General features: G+C 39.2%; 1 protein-coding gene across 1 annotated transcript in view; it reads right to left on the minus strand.

The window, feature by feature from the left end:
* Positions 1-20,561, minus strand: part of SPIRE2 (spire type actin nucleation factor 2) — a 185,103-nt gene that overhangs the window by 47,766 nt on the left and 116,776 nt on the right. Inside the window, exons 2-5 of the mRNA XM_053699358.1 lie at positions 16,269-16,312; positions 14,034-14,369; positions 13,886-13,954; positions 13,419-13,583 (exon numbers count right to left, since the gene is read on the minus strand). Coding sequence (XP_053555333.1) covers positions 13,419-13,583; positions 13,886-13,954; positions 14,034-14,369; positions 16,269-16,312 — 614 coding nt within the window. The remainder of the gene's footprint in view (positions 1-13,418; positions 13,584-13,885; positions 13,955-14,033; positions 14,370-16,268; positions 16,313-20,561) is intronic.

A 20,561-nucleotide genomic window follows, 5' to 3' on the forward strand; every position in this document is an offset into this window, starting at 1 on the left:
GCTTGCAAAACCTTTCTCCCAAAAATAGCCTCCGAAGAAGCGAAAGTATCAAATTTGTAGAATTTGGCAAAAGTGTGCAGAGAAGACCAAGTCGCTGCCTTACATATCTGGTCAACAGAAGCCTCGTTCTTGTAGGCCCATGTGGAAGCCACAGCCCTAGTAGAGTGAGCTGTGATACGGTCAGGAGGCTGCCGTCCGGCAGTCTCATAAGCCAAGCGGATAATGCTTTTCAGTCAGAAAGAGAGAGAGGTAGCAGTAGCTTTTTGACCTCTCCTCTTACCAGAGTAAACGACAAACAAGGATGAGGTTTGTCTAAAATCTTTTGTTGCTTCTAAATAGAACTTTAAAGCACGAACAACATCTAAATTGTGTAATAAACGTTCCTTCTTTGAAACTGGATTCGGGCACAAAGAAGGAACAACTATTTCCTGATTGATGTTCTTGTTGGAAACAACTTTTGGAAGAAAACCAGGCTTAGTACGCAAAACAACCTTATCTGAATGGAACACCAGATAGGGTGGATCACACTGCAAAGCAGATAATTCAGAAACTCTTCTAGCAGAAGAAATAGCAACCAAAAACAGAACTTTCCAAGATAGTAACTTAATATCTATGGAATGTAAAGGTTCAAACGGAACCCCTTGAAGAACTGAAAGAACTAAATTTAGACTCCAAGGAGGAGTCATGGGTCTGTAAACAGGCTTGATTCTAACCAAAGCCTGAACAAAAGCTTGTACATCTGGCAAAGCTGCCAGTCGTTTGTGCAACAAGACGGATAATGCAGAAATCTGTCCTTTTAGAGAACTAGCTGACAATCCTTTATCCAAACCTTCTTGGAGAAAGGAGAGAATCTTTGGAATTTTAATCTTACTCCAGGAGAATCCTTTGGATTCACACCAACAGATATATTTTTTTCATATTTTATGGTAAATCTTTCTAGTCACAGGTTTTCTGGCTTGGACCAGAGTATCAATCACAGAATTTGAAAACCCACGCTTGGATAAAATCAAGCGTTCAATTTCCAAGCAGTCAGCTGCAGAGAAACTAGATTGGGATGTTCGAATGGACCTTGTACTAGAAGGTCCTGTCTCAAAGGTAGCTTCCATGGTGGAGCCGATGACATATTCACCAGGTCTGCATACCAAGTCCGGCGTGGCCACGCAGGAGCTATCAGAATCACCGAGGCCTTCACCAGGTTTGATCCTGGCTATGAGCCTGGGGAGGAGAGGAAACGGTGGAAACACATATGCTAGGTTGAACGACCAAGGCGCCACTAATGCATCCACTAGAGTCGCCTTGGGATCCCTGGATCTGGACCCGTAGCAAGGAATCTTGAAGTTCTGACGGGACGCCATTAGATCCATGTCTGGAATGCCCCATAACTGGGTTAACTGAGCAAAGACCTCCGGATGGAGTTCCCACTCCCCCGGATGGAAAGTCTGACGACTCAAATAGTCCGCCTCCCAGTTGTCTACTCCTGGGATGTGAATAGCAGATAGATGGCAGGAGTGATTCTCTGCCCATTGGATTATCTTGGTTACTTCCTTCATCGCTAGGGAACTCTTTGTTCCCCCCTGATGATTGATGTACGCAACAGTCGTTATGTTGTCCGACTGAAATCTTATGAACCTGGCTTCCGCTAGCTGAGGCCAAGCCAGGAGCGCATTGAATATAGCTCTTAGTTCCAAAATGTTTATCGGGAGAAGCGACAAGAGTCGGTCGTGACGATGACCCACTCCGGTCTGCGGAAACTCATTCCCTGAGACAGGTGATCCTGGGTCAACCACCAGTGAAGTGAGTCCCTGGTTACCTGGTCTACTTGAATTTGGGGAGACAAGTCTGTATAGTCCCCATTCCACTGATTGAGCATGCACAGCTGTAATGGTCTTAGATGAATTCGAGCAAAAGGAACCACATCCATTGCTGCGACCATAAGTCCTATTACTTCCATGCATTGAGCTATGGAGGGTTGAGGAATAGAGTGAAGAACTCGACAAGCTTTTAGAAGCTTTGTCTTTCAGACGTCTGTGAGAAAGATCTTCATTTCCACAGAATCTATTATTGTTCCCAGAAATGAACCCTTGTGGACGGTGACAGTGAACTTTTTTCTATGTTCACTTTCCACCCGTGAGATCTGAGAAGAGCCAATACAATGTCTGTATGAGCCCTCGCTTTGGAAAGAGACGACGCTTGGATTAGGATGTCGTCTAGATAAGGTGCTACAGCGATGCCCCTCGGTCTTAGGACCGCTAGAAGGGACCCTAGCACCTTTGTGAAAATTCTGGGAGCGGTGGCTAAACCGAATGGAAGAGCCACAAACTGGTAATGTTTGTCCAGAAAGGTGAACCTCAGGAACTGATGATGAGATTTGTTTAATATCTTTAAATCCAGTATTGGCCTGAAAGTTCCCTCTTTTTTGGGAACCACAAACAGGTTTGAGTAAAACCCTAGACCTTGTTCCCCGGAGGGGACTGGGTTTATCACTCCCATCTTTGATAGGTCTCTTAGACAATGTAAGAATGCCTGTTTCTTTATCTGGTCTGAAGATAAGCGAGACAGGTGGAACCTTCCCTTTGGAGGAAGTCCCTTGAATTCTAACAGGTATCCCTCGGAAACTATCTCTAGTGCCCAGGGATCCAGAACATCTCTTACCCAAGCCTGAGCGAAGAGAGATAGTCTGCCCCCTACCAGATCCGGTCCCGGATCGGGGGCTACCCCTTCATGCTGTCTTGGTAGCAGCAGCAGGTTTCTTGGTTTGTTTACCCTTGTTCCAGCCTTGCATGGGCTTCCAAGCGGGTTTGGGCTGGGCCGCGTTACCTTCTTGTCTAGCGGCAGTGGAGTTATTAGCCGGTCCGTTCCTGAAATTGCGAAAGGAACGAAAATTAGACTTGTTCTTAGCCTTAAAAGGCCTATCCTGTGGGAGGGCATGGCCCTTACCCCCAGTGATGTTTGAAATAATTTCCTTCAATTCCGGCCCAAAAAGGGTCTTACCCTTGAAAGGAATATTCAGTAACTTAGTCTTGGACGACACATCCGCCGACCAGGATTTTAGCCAAAGCGCCCTCCGCGCTACTATAGCAAAACCTGAGTTTTTCGCCGCCAATTTCGTTATTTGAAAGGCGGCATCCAATATAAAGGAATTAGCTAACTTTAATGCGTGAATTCTGTCCATGACTTCATCATAGGAAGTCTCTTTCTGGAGCGACCTTTCTAGTTCTTCGAACCAAAAGGACGCCGCTGAAGTGACAGTAATAACACACGTAGCTGGTTGAAGGATGAACCCTTGCTGAACAAAAATCTTTTTAAGCAATCCTTCCAATTTTTTATCCATAGGATCTTTGAAAGCGCAGCTGTCCTCTATAGGAATAGTTGTGCGCTTCGCTAGTGTTGAAACAGCTCCCTCAACCTTTGGGACCGTTTGCCATGCGTCCCTTCTAGGGTCTACTATGGGAAACATTTTCTTAAATATAGGAGGTGGGGCAAAGGGTACACCTGGCTTCTCCCACTCCTTTTCCACTATGTTCGCTACCCTCTTAGGTATTGGAAAAGCGTCGTCGTGCACTGGGACCTCTAAAAATGTGTCCAATTTGCACAACTTCTCTGGTACTACCATGGAATCACAGTCATCCAGAGTAGCTAATACCTCCTTAAGCAAAGCGCGGAGATGTTCTAGCTTAAACTTAAATGCCACTAGATCAGGTTCTGCCTGTTGAGAAATTTTTCCTGAGTCTGAAATTTCACCCTCAGACAGCCCTTCCCTCACAGCCAATTCCGATTGATGTGAGGGTAAAATAGATAAGGCATCGTCAGCATCTGATTGTTCATCCTTTTTATCTGTATTTAAAACTGAACAATCACGCTTTCTCTGAAAAGCTGGCAGTTTGGATAAAAGATTTGCTATAGAATTATCCACTACTGCTGATAATTGTTGCATAGAAATAAGCACTGGCGCGCTAGGTGTCGCCTGCGCGGGCAAAGCTGGTGTAGACACAGAAGGAGAGGATGTAGAGCTATCCCCACTACCTTCATTAGATAAATCATCTTAGGCAACATTATGAAAAATAACAGAGCTGTCCTGATTTTGTTTGGACGCAATGGCGCAATTATCACAAACACTCGAAGGGGGAACCACATTTGTCTCTATACACACAGAACATAGGTTATCTGATGGAACAGACATGTTAAACAGATTTAGGCAGGCAAACAATGCAATAAAAACGATTTTAAACAAAAACGTTACTGTCTCTTTAAATAATAAAATGACACCTTTATTTCTGAATGTTCAAAAAACTATGAAGGCAATATCCGATTTTTCTGAAATTTGGACCCCAGTGTCTTAATGCTTAGAAAGTATTGCACAGCAAATATGGAGACTCTAGCTCTTAAAACAAGCAAACCGGAGCTAATTGTTTGATTTAACCGTTTTTATACACCACAATCCCAGCTACAGCCTTGCTGCAGCTTTTTACCTTCCTTAGGGGTCACCATTAACAGAAAAAAACCTTTTGGAGTCACTTTCTGAACCACAGGACCCTCTCACATGAATCTGCATGCACTGCCTTGAAATTCAACTGCGCAGCTGAAGTGCCAAAATGAGGCTTCCTCCCTCAGCACACTAGAGTGAAGGGGCCTTCCTGACTAGATTTAGGTGTCTAAAACAAGCCAGATCAATAAAAAATGTTCCCAAGTGTATGTGAGCTTATAAAATATTTAAAATGGTATAATATTGTAATAAAAACCAATCGATTTAGCCCCTAACAGTGTCTACCAGCATAAAAAACAAAAAGGGGAAGCCTGTTATCTTTTTTGCTGAGGTGAAAGAAAAATGGCTTACCGTTTCCCCTGAGGGGAAAAATGACTGTCATCTAGCATTAGCCTGTGTTGTTAGAAGGAGACTAGTCATACCTGAAGCAGATGAGTCTGCAAACTGTTACCCCCAACTGAAGTTCTCTTGTTTCAACAGTCCTGCGTGGTAACAGTAATGGATTTTAGTTACTTGTGCTAAAATCATAGCCCTCTTAAACAGAAATCTTCATCACTTTTCTGTTATAGAGTAAATAGTACAAGCCAGCACTATTTTAAAATAAACTCTTGATAGAAGAATAAAAAACTACAACTAACACCACAAACTCCTCGCCATCCCCGTGGTAGATGCTACTTGTTCAGAGCGGCAAGGAGAATGACTGGGGGGCGGAGCCAGAGGGGGAGCTATATGGACAGCTCTTGCTGTGTGCTCTCCTTGCCTTTCCCTGTGGGGGAGAACATTTCCCACAAATAATGGATGACGCCGTGGACCGGACACACCAATGTTGGAGAAAATGCCTTTTCATGAAACAGCCATATACAAAGATAAAGAAGGAAGGTACATAATCTTGGTAGGAATGTTGTACCATAGACCTATAACATTAGTAAACATTTATGCCCCCAACACTGACCCCTTTTACCACCATTTATGTAATACAATTTTAGAAGTATTTAGAGGCAGCTTGATAATTGGCAGTGACTTCAACCTAGCACTAGATCCCAGCATAGACTGTTCTGCAGGTATCTCCTCAGTGTCGGCTAGGTCCCTAAAACAGATAAAATCTGCCCTTGCACAATTAGCAGTCCAAGACGCCTGGAGGCTTCATCACCGTACCACAAAATACTATACTTTCTTCTCCCATCCCCATAAGACATACAGTAGAATTGATTATTTACTGACTGACGTAACAAGTCTAGCACATGTTCATCACACAGACATATACCCTTTCACATGGTCAGACCATGCGAAAATCAGCTGCACTCTAAATTGGCCCATCTCCTATGTCACACACACTGCATGGAAACTAGACAACTCCTGGCTTAGGGATCCAATAGCTCTCACCCAAATACAAAAATCCATAATTGAATACTTTCGGATGAATAACACACCAGATATTGACATACACCACATATGGAATGCCCATAAATGCGTTATCAGGGGAGAGCTTATTGCCCTCAAAGCAGCAAAAACAAAACAAAATAATACATATCTAAAATTCCTATTAGAAGATCTCAATAAATTACAGGACACACACAAGGCCCATCCCAAGAATTCCTCCCTAGAGAGTATAGTATAGAACACAAAATAAGTCAATTACGTAATCTTTTAGGAACTGAGGCTAAAAACAAGGCCCTTTTTCTCAAAAAGATATACTACGAAGGGGCTAACAAACAAGGGAGAATGTTAGCAAGACAGTTAAAAAAGAGAACATGTAAACATTATGTCATGGGTATACAAGACAATTCTGGGAAACTGTGGTCCTCATCTAAAGATATTGCCAACACTTTTAAAGACTACTATGAGAAACTATATAACATTGGAGATAAGACCCCAGAGCCTGACCCAGACAAAGTAACAAAATACCTAACCCAACTTAATCTCCCTAAGTTAGCTTAAGAACAAATTGATTACCTAGAGACTCCCTATACAGAGGAGGAGCTTTTAGAAACCATCTCCGATCTACCCCACGGTAAAGCCCCAGAACCGGTTGGGTTCGGAAACAACTATTATTCCCATTTCAAAAAATACTGGCCCCCCATCTTCTCACCTACCTCCATAGCATTGATGACAACAGGTCGTTCCCCCCATCAGTGCTTCAAGCTCACATAACAGTAATACCCAAACTAACTTCATGATTTTGGATACCAATGTGCTATTCCAAAAGGTAGTATATATATATATATATATATATATATATATATATATATATATATATATATATACTGTATATATATATATATATATATATATATATATATATAACACCTTGTCATATACCATATACCTTTGAACCCTTATAACTTTTTTTATTAATACTTATATGAATATTTTTTATTAGATAGTGTATATATGAGTATAACTTTTTTTTAAATGTATTTATGTTGTGTTTGGGGCAACTTTTTAAAATCCATAACCATTTACGGTTACGTGAGGCCTTCAGTCGCGCTAACTAGACTAGCACAAATTTAGATTGTGCTCGGCGGTGTGCATTATTTACTTTCAACTTGTAATACACGTGCAAGTTAACGCAGGAGTGGTATTGCAATACCGTGCCCTCACTAACGATAACGTGCCACTTGTAATCATGTCAGATATTATAATATAGTGACATTTTTTACAGCCGAAAAAAATAGAAAAAATTACCAAACAGCCAATACAGGGCTAAATTACATGTGGCACTCTAACTTATTTCTGCTTGTGCGCTAACTGCACTCAAAGTAAAAAATTAGCCCGGCCAGATTAGCACGTGTATTACAAATTGAAAGTAAAAAGTTAGCTAAATACTCAGGTTTGTTAACTTCAGGACTTTGGATATCTCAACCACACTAAGTCGTCAGGGACTAATGGACCACTGAAAATTTCACGCCCTGTATATATATATATATATATATATATATATATATATATATATATATACATACATACAGTATATATATATATATATATATATATACAGTATATATATATATATATATATATATATATATATATATACACACATTCAAGTCCTTTCCAGTCAAACACTTTGCCATATACCATATCCCCTTTTAACAAGATTAAAATTATATTTTTTATTAAAAAGTGTGTATATGAGTGTAATACTTTAATGTTTTTGATGTGTTTTGAGATTTTTTTAACCCGTACACTTTACTTCAGGTCTCAAGTCGTGCTAAATATTCTAGCGCAGTTTCAGTTTTCACTCAAGCACAAACTATCGGCTAGATTTAGAGTTTTGTCGGTAACGACCCGCGTAGCTAACGCCGGCTTTTTTCTGGCCGCACCATAAAAATAACTCTTGTATTGAGAGTCCACATAAAGGCTGCGTTAAGCTCCAAAAAAGGAGCGTAGAGCATATTTAACGCAGCTTCAACTCTCAATACCAGAGTTGCTTACGCAAGCGGCCAGCCTCAAAAACGTGCTCGTGCACGATTCCCCAATAGGAAACAATGGGGCTGTTTGAGCTGAAAAAAAACCTAACACCTGCAAAAAAGCCGCGTTCAGCTCCTAACGCAGCCCCATTGTTTGCTATGCGTAAACACTTCCTACGTCTGCACCTAACACTCTAACATGTACCCCGAGTCTAAACACCCCTAACCTTACACTTATTAACCCCTAATCTGCCGCCCCAGCTATCGCTGACCCCTGCATATTATTTTTAACCCCTAATCTGCCGCTCCGTAAACCGCCGCTACTTACATTATCCTTATGTACCCCTAATCTGCTGCCCCTAACACAGCCGACCCCTATATTATATTTATTAACCCCTAATCTGCCCCCCACAACGTCGCCTCCACCTGCCTACACTTATTAACCCCTAATCTGCCGAGCGGACCGCACCGCTATCATAATAAAGTTATTAACCCCTAATCCGCCTCACTAACCCTATAATAAATAGTATTAACCCCTAATCTGCCCTCCCTAACATCGCCGACACCTAACTTCAATTATTAACCCCTAATCTGCCGACCGGAGCTCACCGCTATTCTAATAAATGTATTAACCCCTAAAGCTAAGTCTAACCCTAACACTAACACCCCCCTAAGTTAAATATAATTTTAATCTAACGAAATTAATAAACTCTTATTAAATAAATTATTCCTATTTAAAGCTAAATACTTACCTGTAAAATAAACCCTAATATAGCTACAATATAAATTATAATTACATTGTAGCTATTTTAGGATTAATATTTATTTTACAGGCAACTTTGTAATTATTTTAACCAGGTACAATAGCTATTAAATAGTTAAGAACTATTTAATAGTTACCTAGTTAAAATAATAACAAAATTACCTGTAAAATAAATCCTAACCTAAGTTACAATTAAACCTAACACTAGACTATCATTAAATTAATTAAATAAAATATCTACAATTACCTACAATTAAACCTAACACTACACTATCAATAAATTAATTAAATACAATACCTACAAATAACTACAATGAAATAAACTAACTAAAGTACAAAAAATAAAAAAGAACTAAGTTACAAAAAATAAAAAATATTTACAAACATAAGAAAAATATTACAATTTTAAACTAATTACACCTACTCTAAGCCCCCTAATAAAATAACAAAGCCCCCCAAAATAAAAAAATGCCCTACCCTATTCTAAATTACTAAAGTTCAAAGCTCTTTTACCTTACCAGGAATAAGGTAGGAATATTGGCTGTTCCGATCAGCCAATAGAATGCGAGCTCAATCTGATTGGCTGATTGGATCAGCCAATCGGATTCCATCAGCCAATCAAAATATTCCTACCTTAATTCCGATTGGCTGATAGAATCCTATCAGCCAATCGGAATTCGAGGGACGCCATCTTGGATGACGTCATTTAAAGGAACCGTCATTCGTCGTTCAGTCGTCGGGCAGGATGGATGTTCCGCGTCGGAGGTCTTCAGGATGCTGCCGCTTCGCTCCGGATGGATGACGATAGAAGATGCCGCCTGGATGAAGACTTCAATCGGATGGAAGACCTCTTCTGCCCCGCTTGGATGAAGACTTCGACCGGATCATGGACATCTTCAGCCCCCCGCTTGGGCTTGGATCAGGACATCGGAGGAGCTCTTCAGGACGGATCGGTGAACCTGGTATGGTGAAGATAAGGTAGGAAGATCTTCAGGGGCTTAGTGTTAGGTTTATTTAAGGGGGGTTTGGGTTAGATTAGGGGTATGTGGGTGGTGGGTTGTAATGTTGGGGGGGGGTATTGTATGGTTTTTTTTTTACAGGCAAAAGAGCTGAATTCTTTGGGGCATGCCCCGCAAAGGGCCCTGTTCAGGGCTGGTAAGGTAAAAGAGCTTTGAACTTTAGTAATTTAGAATAGGGTAGGGCATTTTTTTATTTTGGGGGGCTTTGTTATTTTATTAGGGGGCTTAGAGTAGGTGTAATTAGTTTAAAATTGTTGTAATATTTTTCTTATGTTTGTAAATATTTTTTTATTTTTTGTAACTTAGTTCTTTTTTATTTTTTGTACTTTAGTTAGTTTATTTCATTGTAGTTATTTGTAGGCATTGTATTTAATTAATTTATTGATAGTGTAGTGTTAGGTTTAATTGTAGGTAATTGTAGATATTTTATTTAATTAATTTAATGATAGTCTAGTGTTAGGTTTAATTGTAACTTAGGTTAGGATTTATTTTACAGGTAATTTTGTTATTATTTTAACTAGGTAACTATTAAATAGTTCTTAACTATTTAATAGCTATTGTACCTGGTTAAAATAATTACAAAGTTGCCTGTAAAATAAATATTAATCCTAAAATAGCTACAATGTAATTATAATTTGTATTGTAGCTATATTAGGGTTTATTTTACAGGTAAGTATTTAGCTTTAAATAGGAATAATTTATTTAATAAGAGTTTATTAATTTCGTTAGATTAAAATTATATTTAACTTAGGGGGGTGTTAGGGTTAGACTTAGCTTTAGGGGTTTAAAAATTTATTAGAATAGCGGTGAGCTCCGGTCAGCAGATTAGGGGTTAATGTTTGAAGTTAGGTGTCGGCGATGTTAGGGAGGGCAGATTAGGGGTTAATACTATTTATTATAGGGTTAGTGAGGCGGATTAGGGGTTAATAACTTTATTATAGTAGCGGTGCGGTCCGCTCGGCAGATTAGGGGTTAATAAGTGTAGGCAGGTGGAGGCGACGTTGAGGGGGGCAGATTAGGGGTTAATAAATATAATATAGGGGTCGGCGGTGTTAGGGGCAGCAGATTAGGGGTACATAGCTATAATGTAGGTGGCGGCGCTTTGCGGTCGGCAGATTAGGGGTTAATTATTGTAGGTAGCTGGCGGCGACGTTGTGGGGGGCAGGTTAGGGGTTAATAAATATAATACAGGGGTCGGCGGTGTTAGGGGCAGCAGATTAGGGGTACATAGGGATAATTTAGCTGGCAGCGCTTTGCGGTTGGCAGATTAGGGGTTAAAAAAAAAAAATCGAGTGGCGGCGATGTGGGGGGACCTCAGTTTAGGGGTACATAGGTAGTTTATGGGTGCTAGTGTACTTTAGAGTACAGTAGTTAAGAGCTTTATGAACCGGCGTTAGCCCAGAAAGCTCTTAACTACTGACTTTTTTCTGCGGCTGGAGTTTTGTCGTTAGATTTCTAACGCTCACTTCAGACACGACTCTAAATACCGGAGTTAGGAAGATCCCATTGAAAAGATAGGATACGCAATTGACGTAAGGGGATCTGCGGTATGGAAAAGTCGCGGCTGAAAAGTGAGCGTTAGACCCTTTTTTGAGCGACTCAAAATACCGGAGTTAGCCTAAAACCAGCGTTAGGAGCCTCTAACGCTGGTTTTCACGGCTAATGCCAAACTCCAAATCTAGGCCTATAACTTTTAAATTGTAATATGAGTCTTGATATTGAAAGTATAGATGGCGCTAGAGCGATGCAAAGCTAACCCTTCTCTAGTAAATGGGATTTACTATTGACTTGTAAAATCAAGTTGCTTATCAAAAATTGCTTATCGCTTCCCGCTCTATCATTAGCATGCACCTTGTAATCTGGCCCATTCATTCTGCAATAATGGCCAAAATACATTTTGAAGAGGTACTTGGCCTAGACGCAAAAAAAAGCCAAAACTTTCTTGAAAACAAGGTTTTCTGGTAGATTAAAATGCCACTGAATTTGAAAGCTGCTCATCAAATTGCATAAACCAGGAGGAAAAAAACACTTTAAACAGAGTGGAATATACCGCATAATTTTAAAAAATGTTGTGGTGTCATAGTATATAATGGCAGCTGTATATGTCCTGAAAATGCATGATTATTGTAGTAGGCAACACATTTTACAGGACCTCTAAATCAGTCTGAATATGAGGTGCAAAGCTTTAGAATCACCAATAGCTTCTCCTATAAAAAAAGATCTTAATCTTTTCTGTGAATAAAACTCAGATGGTCCTCTAAAAGGAAAGAGGAACTTTACTACACAATGAGCAATTTGCTTCTTAAAGGGACAGTCTACTCCAGAATTGTTATTGTTTAAAAAGAAAGAAAACCCCTTTATTACCCATTCCCTAGTTTTGCATAACCAACATTGTTATATTAATATACTTTTTACCTCTGTGATTAGCTTGTATCTAAGCCTCTGCAGACTGCCCCCCTATTTCAGTTCTGCTGACCAACTTGCATTTTAGCCAATCAGTGCCCCCTCATAAGTAACTCCACGGACATGAGCACAATGTTATCTATATGGCACACATGCACTAACACCATCTAGCTGTGAAAAACTGTCAAATGCATTAATATAAAAAGTGGCCTTCAAGGGCTTAGAAATTAGCATATGAGCCTACCTAGATTTAGCTTTCAACTAAGATTACCAAGAGAACAAAGCAAATTTTATGATAAATATAAATTGGAAAGTTGTTTAAAATTACATGCCCTGTCTGATTCATGAAAGTTTGATTTTGACTAGACTGTCCCTTTAAAAGTAAATAAAAGTGCATTAGAAAACTGCTGCATTTTACAATTAAATTATTGTGTGCCTCTGTTAAACTCCCGAGAAGGAATGTTAAAGGGATACGAAACCCCAAATAAATATTTTGTGATTCAGACTGAGCATAGAATTTAAAAAAAGTTTCCAATTTACTTTGTTCCCATGGTATACTGTGTTGAAGCGATACCTAGTTAGGTGTCGGGAGCACTGCATGGCAGGAAATAGTGCTGCCATCTAGTGTTCTCGAAAACATTGTTGCAAAGCTGCTGCCACATAGTACTCCAGAAATGGGCAGGCTCCTAAGCTTAGTCCCTGCTTTTCAACCAAAGATACCAATAGAGAAAAGAAAAATTGATAATAGAAGTAAATTAGAAAGCTGTTTAAAATTGCATGCTCTATCTGAATCATGAAAAAAAATGTGAGTTTCATATCCCTTTAAAGAGATACTAAAGTCAAAACTAAACTTTCATGGTATAGAAAGAGCCAGCAGTTTTAAGAAACTTTCAAATTTATTTCCATTATCAAACTGTGCACTATCTTTTTATACTTTCTGAGACACCAGCTACTACTGAGCATGTGCAAGAGTTCACAGTTTATACATCTATGAGTCTGTGATTGGCTGATGGCTGTCACAAGACACATGGGGGCCAGCAAACTGAAGAATCAAATATTTGTCATTAAAAAAAAAAATACTGGTCACATAAAGTTCAGAATTAGTGCTATTGCATTGTCTTTTTTTTTATTATGCACTTGTTATTAAGCAATTCCACTTTATTTAATGAACCTTTAAATATGTAGATGTATATATATATATATATATATATATATATATATATATATATATATATATATATATATATACATAGAACCCAGAAAATACCCATTGTATCCACACAGAAAACCCCAGCCCTAAGTATGGGCAACAATAATTACAATACTGGTTTTGTACTTACCATAACCTTACGCAGCTTATAATTTCGTGCTCTGATGTCCTGCATGAGCATCTCAAATGGAGTCAGTTGGTATTCAGTGGGCAATGAATTAAATGTTTTTTCCCGAACCTTTTTCAGCTGTACACCATGCCGCAGATCTCTCATCAGCTGCACCCACAGACGGGCCTGTACCACAAAGAGCACACTATGTCACACTCACTGAACAGGCTACACAAAAATACAGTGACTTAGAACACAAATATTTTAGATACCGCAATCTATTGAGGAACAGATCTATGCATTTTTTGCTCTAATGTGTTTAAAAAGTAATCTGTATAAACCTAAGTGATAAAAGTAATTGCAGTCTATAGTACACAAAGTAGAAGATAGGGAAGAGTGTGTGCCAAAGCTATGTAAATTCACCAGTTCCTTTACCAGATACCTAGTTTTGACGACCCCCTTGTACTATTGTACTACAAGATTCTCACCCAATCTGTATTCTCCAAGTTCACCAATCCATCTGGCTCTCTTTCTTCCACCCGTAGCTTCACCAGTATCTGGAAAGTCATAGAGAGCATTATTTGGAATTCTCTGCTTTTGAGATCCCTGTCAATGAGTTATCAGTTAACCTCTCACCTCTTTGGCCTCACGGATCTTGCACAAGAAAGCTCTGAGCTCAACTGTCTCTGCAAAGAGGGCTCTACAGACAGCCTGATAATGTAATGGTGCTTCAGAAGGCTCAGGAAGACGAAATGCACAAAGTCGCAATACTGCTGAGAAACTGCGCACCACTCGTGGAGGTCCTTCTTCATCTTCATCCTCGTAGCCTTCATCAGTTAAGACCCCATCTGAGTCACTGTGAACCATAAGGTCTATCAGCTGCTCCAGCTGAGGACTGAGTTCCCGTTCCTCACTTTCATCTAGGCCCCAGTCCAGGGCACGGTAAATGGCAAAGCCCAGACATTGAACCATCTACAATGGAAAAATTAGATTACCAATGGAAATAATGAAAAACAACATAATACGAGATAAAAAAAACGTTGAATGTGAAGATGGAAGCCTCTGCAGGAGAGTGGCAGATAAAAGATATAATAGCACATATATTGCACATCTCACGAAGAACACTGATCTATTTGAAGGATGTATCTAACCTTGGCAAAGTAAACTAAATAAATAATGATGTAAAAAAAGGATTTATGGTGTGCAGACATCATGGGTCCTATATGGGACCAGCTGTGTCACTGCACTAATTATACTGTAAGGCTCTATAGTAATTGGGGAAACATAGTCTATTTGTTGGTAGTGCCCTTTTAAGAAATTCCAGACTGTTGCTTTGTTATCTACATAAATTCTAAAGTGTTCCAAATATAAATCCAAAGAAAACTGGGTGCAAATGGTCATGTATTCATAGGCAGGGTCAGATTGATATACTTCAGGAAAGTTCAACTCAGTGAAAAGCACAATTGGGCTAAAAGAGACTGCTCCTAAGTGGTAACAAGCTACTGAGCTATTATAACTTTCTAATTGTATTCTATTATCTAATTAGCTTCATTCTCTTGGTATCCTTTGTTAAAAACCATACTTTGGTAGGCTCAGGAGCGACGATGCACTACTGGGAGTTAGCTACTGATTGGTGGCTGTCTTTATATGCTTCTTGTCATTTGGCTCACCTGATGTGTTCAGCTAGCTCCCAGTAGTGCATTGCTGCACCTTAAACAAAAGATACCAAGAGAATGAAGCAAATCTCATAACAGAAGTAAAATGGAAAATTGTTTAAAATGTAATGCTCTATCTAAATCATGAAACCAAATGTGGGGGTTTTATGTCCCTTTAAAGGACCAGTAAATACAATAGATTTGCATAATCAACACATGCATGATAACAAGATGATGCAGTAGCATTTTGTCTGAACTTCAAATGAGTAACAAATTTCAAAGTTATGTCTATTTCTACTCCCACTGCATCATGTTACAGTCATCAGCCAATCACAAGTGCATATCCAGTACGTACTGTATATTCTGTGAATTCTTGCACATGCTCAGTAGGAGTCAGTGACTCAAAAAGTGTAAATATAAAAAGACTGTGCACATTTTGTTAATGGAAGTAAATTGGAAAGTTGTTTAAAATGGCATGCTCTATCTGAATCATGACAGTTTAATTTTACTTGAGTGTCCCTCATTCCACCCATTGATTGATGTTTCATCTGTTCTACACTCCATGATACTAAACATCAGAACTGTACAACATATTAAATGTGCTTTGACATAAGTTAAAGGTAAACACATTCAGACACCATGAAAGGGAACAGTTCCAGATAGATCTCAAGGCATTATTTTACTGATGACTGAAAGTTGAATTATTAAGCTTTATCTAATTTATTTCTACAAAATTAACCAATAAAGGAACATGAAATTCAAAATTTTTCTTTCATTATTCAGACAGAGCATGTGATTTTAAACTACTTTACAATTTACTTGCATTAACTAACTTGCTTAGTTTTCTCTTGGTATCCATAGTTACAAAGCATACCTAGGTAGGCACAGCAGTGCATGACTGGGAGCAAGCTGCTGAGTAGCTTCACATATATGCCTCTTGTCATTGGTTCTCCATATGTCATCAGCTAGCTCTCAGTATAGTATATTGCTGCTCTTTCAACAAATGATACCAAGAGAATGAAGCAAATTTAAAAATAGAAGTAAACTGGAAAGTGGTTTAAAATCACAAGCTCCATGTCTATGGGGATTTTTTGTAGATAAATCATTTGATAACCTTTTCTAAAAGATTATAATCTATGCCTTTATTTGTTATAGATCTGTTTTGTATGGAATATACATTTATTAAATACAAATAATTTATACCAATATACTTTACCTGTGTTTCAGTTATTGACGGCAGAGGGGAACTTAGAGCATTTCCTGTAGGGATAAAAATATCTGATCATTATACTTTACTGATAAATTATCCACTTAATTGAAACAGTGCTTAGCCTTTTTTTATTAAGTTTTTGCTCTTTGTATTTAAACATCACTTTTTTTTTTTTTTTATCACTTACGGCTAGATTTGGAGTTTTGTCGGTAAGGACCCGAAAAGCTAACGCCGGCTTTTTTCTGGCCGCACCATAAAAATAACTCTGGTATTGAGAGTCCACATAAAGGCTGCGTTAGGCTCCAAAAAAGGAGCGTAGAGCATTTTTAACGCAGCTTCAACTCTCAATACCAGAGTTGCTTACGCAAGCGGCCAGCCTCAAAAACGTGCTCGTGCACGATTCCCCCATAGAAAACAATGGGGCTGTTTGAGCTGAAAAAAAACCTAACACCTGCAAAAAAGCCGCGTTCAGCTCTTAACGCAGCCCCATTGTTTCCTATGGGGAAACACTTCCTATGTCTGCACCTAACACCCTAACATGTACCCCGAGTCTAAACACCCCTAACCTTACACTTATTAACCCCTAATCTGCCGCCCCCGCTATCGCTGACACCTGCATTTTATTTTTAACCCCTAATCTGCCGCTCCGTAAACCGCCGCTACTTACATTATCCTTATGTACCCCTAATCTGCTGCCCCTAACACCGCCGACCCCTATATTATATTTATTAACCCCTAATCTGCCCCCCACAACGTCGCCTCCACCTGCCTACACTTATTAACCCCTAATCTGCCGACCGGACCGCACTGCTATTATTATAAAGTTATTAACCCCTAATCCGCCTCACTAACCCTATAATAAATAGTATTAACCCCTAATCTGCCCTCCCTAACATCGCCGACACCTAACTTCAAACATTAACCCCTAATCTGCCGACCGGAGCTCACCGCTATTCTAATAAATGGATTAACCCCTAAAGCTAAGTCTAACACTAACACCCCCCTAAATTAAATATAATTTTATTCTAACGAAATAAATTAACTCTTATTAAATAAATTATTCCTATTTAAAGCTAAATACTTACCTGTAAAATAAATCCTAATATAGCTACAATATAAATTATAATTATATTGTAGCTATTTTAGGATTAATATTTATTTTACAGGCAACTTTGTAATTATTTTAACCAGGTACAATAGCTATTAAATAGTTAAGAACTATTTAATAGTTACCTAGTTAAAATAATAACAAAATTACCTGTAAAATAAATCCTAACCTAAGTTACAATTAAACCTAACACTAGACTATCATTAAATTAATTAAATAAAATACCTACAATTACCTACAATTAAACCTAACACTACACTATCAATACATTAATTAAATACAATACCTACAAATAAATACATTTAAATAAACTAACTAAAGTACAAAAAATAAAAAAGCACTAAGTTACAAAAAATAAAAAAATATTTACAAACATAAGAAAAATATTACAACAATTTTAAACTAATTACACCTACTCTAAGCCCCCTAATAAAATAACAAAGACCCCCAAAATAAAAAATGCCCTACCCTATTCTAAATTACTAAAGTTCAAAGCACTTTTACCTTACCAGCCCTGAACAGGGCCCTTTGCGGGGCATGCCCCAAAAAGTTCAGCTCTTTTTCATGTAAAAAAAACATACAATACCCCCCCCCCCCAACATTACAACCCACCACCCACATACCCCTAATCTAACCCAAACCCCCCTTAAATAAACCTAACACTAAGCCCCTGAAGATCTTCCTACCTTGTCTTCACCCTGCCAGGTTCACCGATCGGTCCAGAAGAGCTCCTCCGATGTCCTGATCCACGCCCAAGCGGGGGGCTGAAGATGTCCATGATCCGGTCGAAGTCTTCATCCAAGCGGGGCAGAAGAGGTCTATTCGATTGAAGTCTTCATCCAGGCGGCATCTTCTATCGTCATCCATCCGGAGCGAAGCGGCAGCATCCTAAAGACCTCCGACGCGGAACATCCATCCTGCCCGACGACTGAACGACGAATGACGGTTCCTTTAAATGACGTCATCCAAGATGGCGTCCCTCGAATTCCGATTGGCTGATAGGATTCTATCAGCCAATCGGAATTAAGGTAGGAATATTCTGATTGGCTGATGGAATCAACCAATCAGAATCAAGTTCAATCCGATTGGCTGATCCAATAAGCCAATCAGATTGAGCTCGCATTCTATTGGCTGTTCCGATCAGCCAATAGAATGCAAGCTCAATCTGATTGGCTGATTGGATCAGCCAATCGGATTGAACTTGATTCTGATTGGCTGATTCCATCAGCCAATCAGAATATTCCTACCTTAATTCCGATTGGCTGATAGAATCCTATCAGCCAATCCGAATTCGAGGGACGCCATCTTGGATGATGTCATTTAAAGGAACCGTCATTCGTCGTTCAGTCGTCGGGCAGGATGGATGTTCCGTGCCGGAGGTCTTCAGGATGCTGCCGCTTCGCTCCGGATGGATGACGATAGAAGATGCCGCCTGGATGAAGACTTCAATCGGATGGAAGACCTCTTCTGCCCCGCTTGGATGAAGACTTCGACCGGATCATGGACATCTTCAGTCCCCCGCTTGGGCTTGGATCAGGACATCGGAGGAGCTCTTCTGGACCGATCGGTGAACCTGGCAGGGTGAAGACAAGGTAGGAAGATCTTCAGGGGCTTAGTGTTAGGTTTATTTAAGGGGGGTTTGGGTTAGATTAGGGGTATGTGGGTGGTGGGTTGTAATGTTGGGGGGGGGGGTATTGTATGTTTTTTTTTACAGGAAAAAGAGCTGAACTTTTTGGGGCATGCCCCGCAAAGGGCCCTGTTCAGGGCTGGTAAGGTAAAAGAGCTTTGAACTTTAGTAATTTAGAATAGGGTAGGGCATTTTTTATTTTGGGGGTCTTTGTTATTTTATTAGGGGGCTTAGAGTAGGTGTAATTAGTTTAAAATTGTTGTAATATTTTTCTTATGTTTGTAAATATTTTTGTTATTTTTTGTAACTTAGTTCTTTTTTATTTTTTGTACTTTAGTTAGTTTATTTCATTGTAGTTATTTGTACATATTGTATTTAATTAATTAATTTATTGATAGTGTAGTGTTAGGTTTAATTGTAGGTAATTGTAGGTATTTTATTTAATTAATTTAATGATAGTATAGTGTTAGGTTTAATTGTAACTTAGGTTAGGATTTATTTTACAGGTAATTTTGTTATTATTTTAACTAGGTAACTATTAAATAGTTCTTAACTATTTAATAGCTATTGTACCTGGTTAAAATAATTACAAAGTTGCCTGTAAAATAAATATTAATCCTAAAATAGCTACAATGTAATTATAATTAATTTTGTAGCTATATTAGGATTTATTTTACAGGTAAGTATTTAGCTTTAAATAGGAATAATTTATTTAATAAGAGTTAATTAATTTTGTTAGATTAAAATTATATTTAACTTAGGGGGGTGTTAGTGTTAGGGTTAGACTTAGCTTTAGGGGTTAATACATTTATTAGAATAGCGGTGAGCTCCGGTCGGCAGATTAGGGGTTAATGTTTGAAGTTAGGTGTCGGCGATGTTAGGGAGGGCAGATTAGGGGTTAATACTATTTATTATAGGGTTAGTGAGGCGGATTAGGGGTTAATAACTTTATTATAATAGCGGTGCGGTCCGGTCGGCAGATTAGGGGTTAATAAGTGTAGGCAGGTGGAGGCGACGTTGAGGGCGGCAGATTAGGGGTTAATAAATATAATATAGGGGTCGGCGGTGTTAGGGGCAGCAGATTAGGGGTACATAGCTATAATGTAGGTGGCGGCGCTTTGCGGTCGGCAGATTAGGGGTTAATTATTGTAGGTAGCTGGCGGCGACGTTGTGGGGGGCAGGTTAGGGGTTAATAAATATAATACAGGGGTCGGCGGTGTTAGGGGCAGCAGATTAGGGGTACATAGGGATAATTTAGCTGGCGGCGCTTTGCGGTCGGCAGATTAGGGGTTAAAAAAAAAAATAGAGTGGCGGCGATGTGGGGGGACCTCGGTTTAGGGGTACATAGGTAGTTTATGGGTGTTAGTGTACTTTAGAGTACAGTAGTTAAGAGCTTTATGAACCGGCGTTAGCCCAAAAAGCTCTTAACTACTGACTTTTTTCCTGCGGCTGGAGTTTTGTCGTTAGATGTCTAACGCTCACTTCAGACACGACTCTAAATACCGGAGTTAGAAAGATCCCATTGAAAAGATAGGATACGCAATTGACGTAAGGGGATCTGTGG

This window comes from Bombina bombina, chromosome 1 (genome assembly GCF_027579735.1).
Source record: "Bombina bombina isolate aBomBom1 chromosome 1, aBomBom1.pri, whole genome shotgun sequence".
NCBI lineage: Eukaryota > Metazoa > Chordata > Amphibia > Anura > Bombinatoridae > Bombina > Bombina bombina.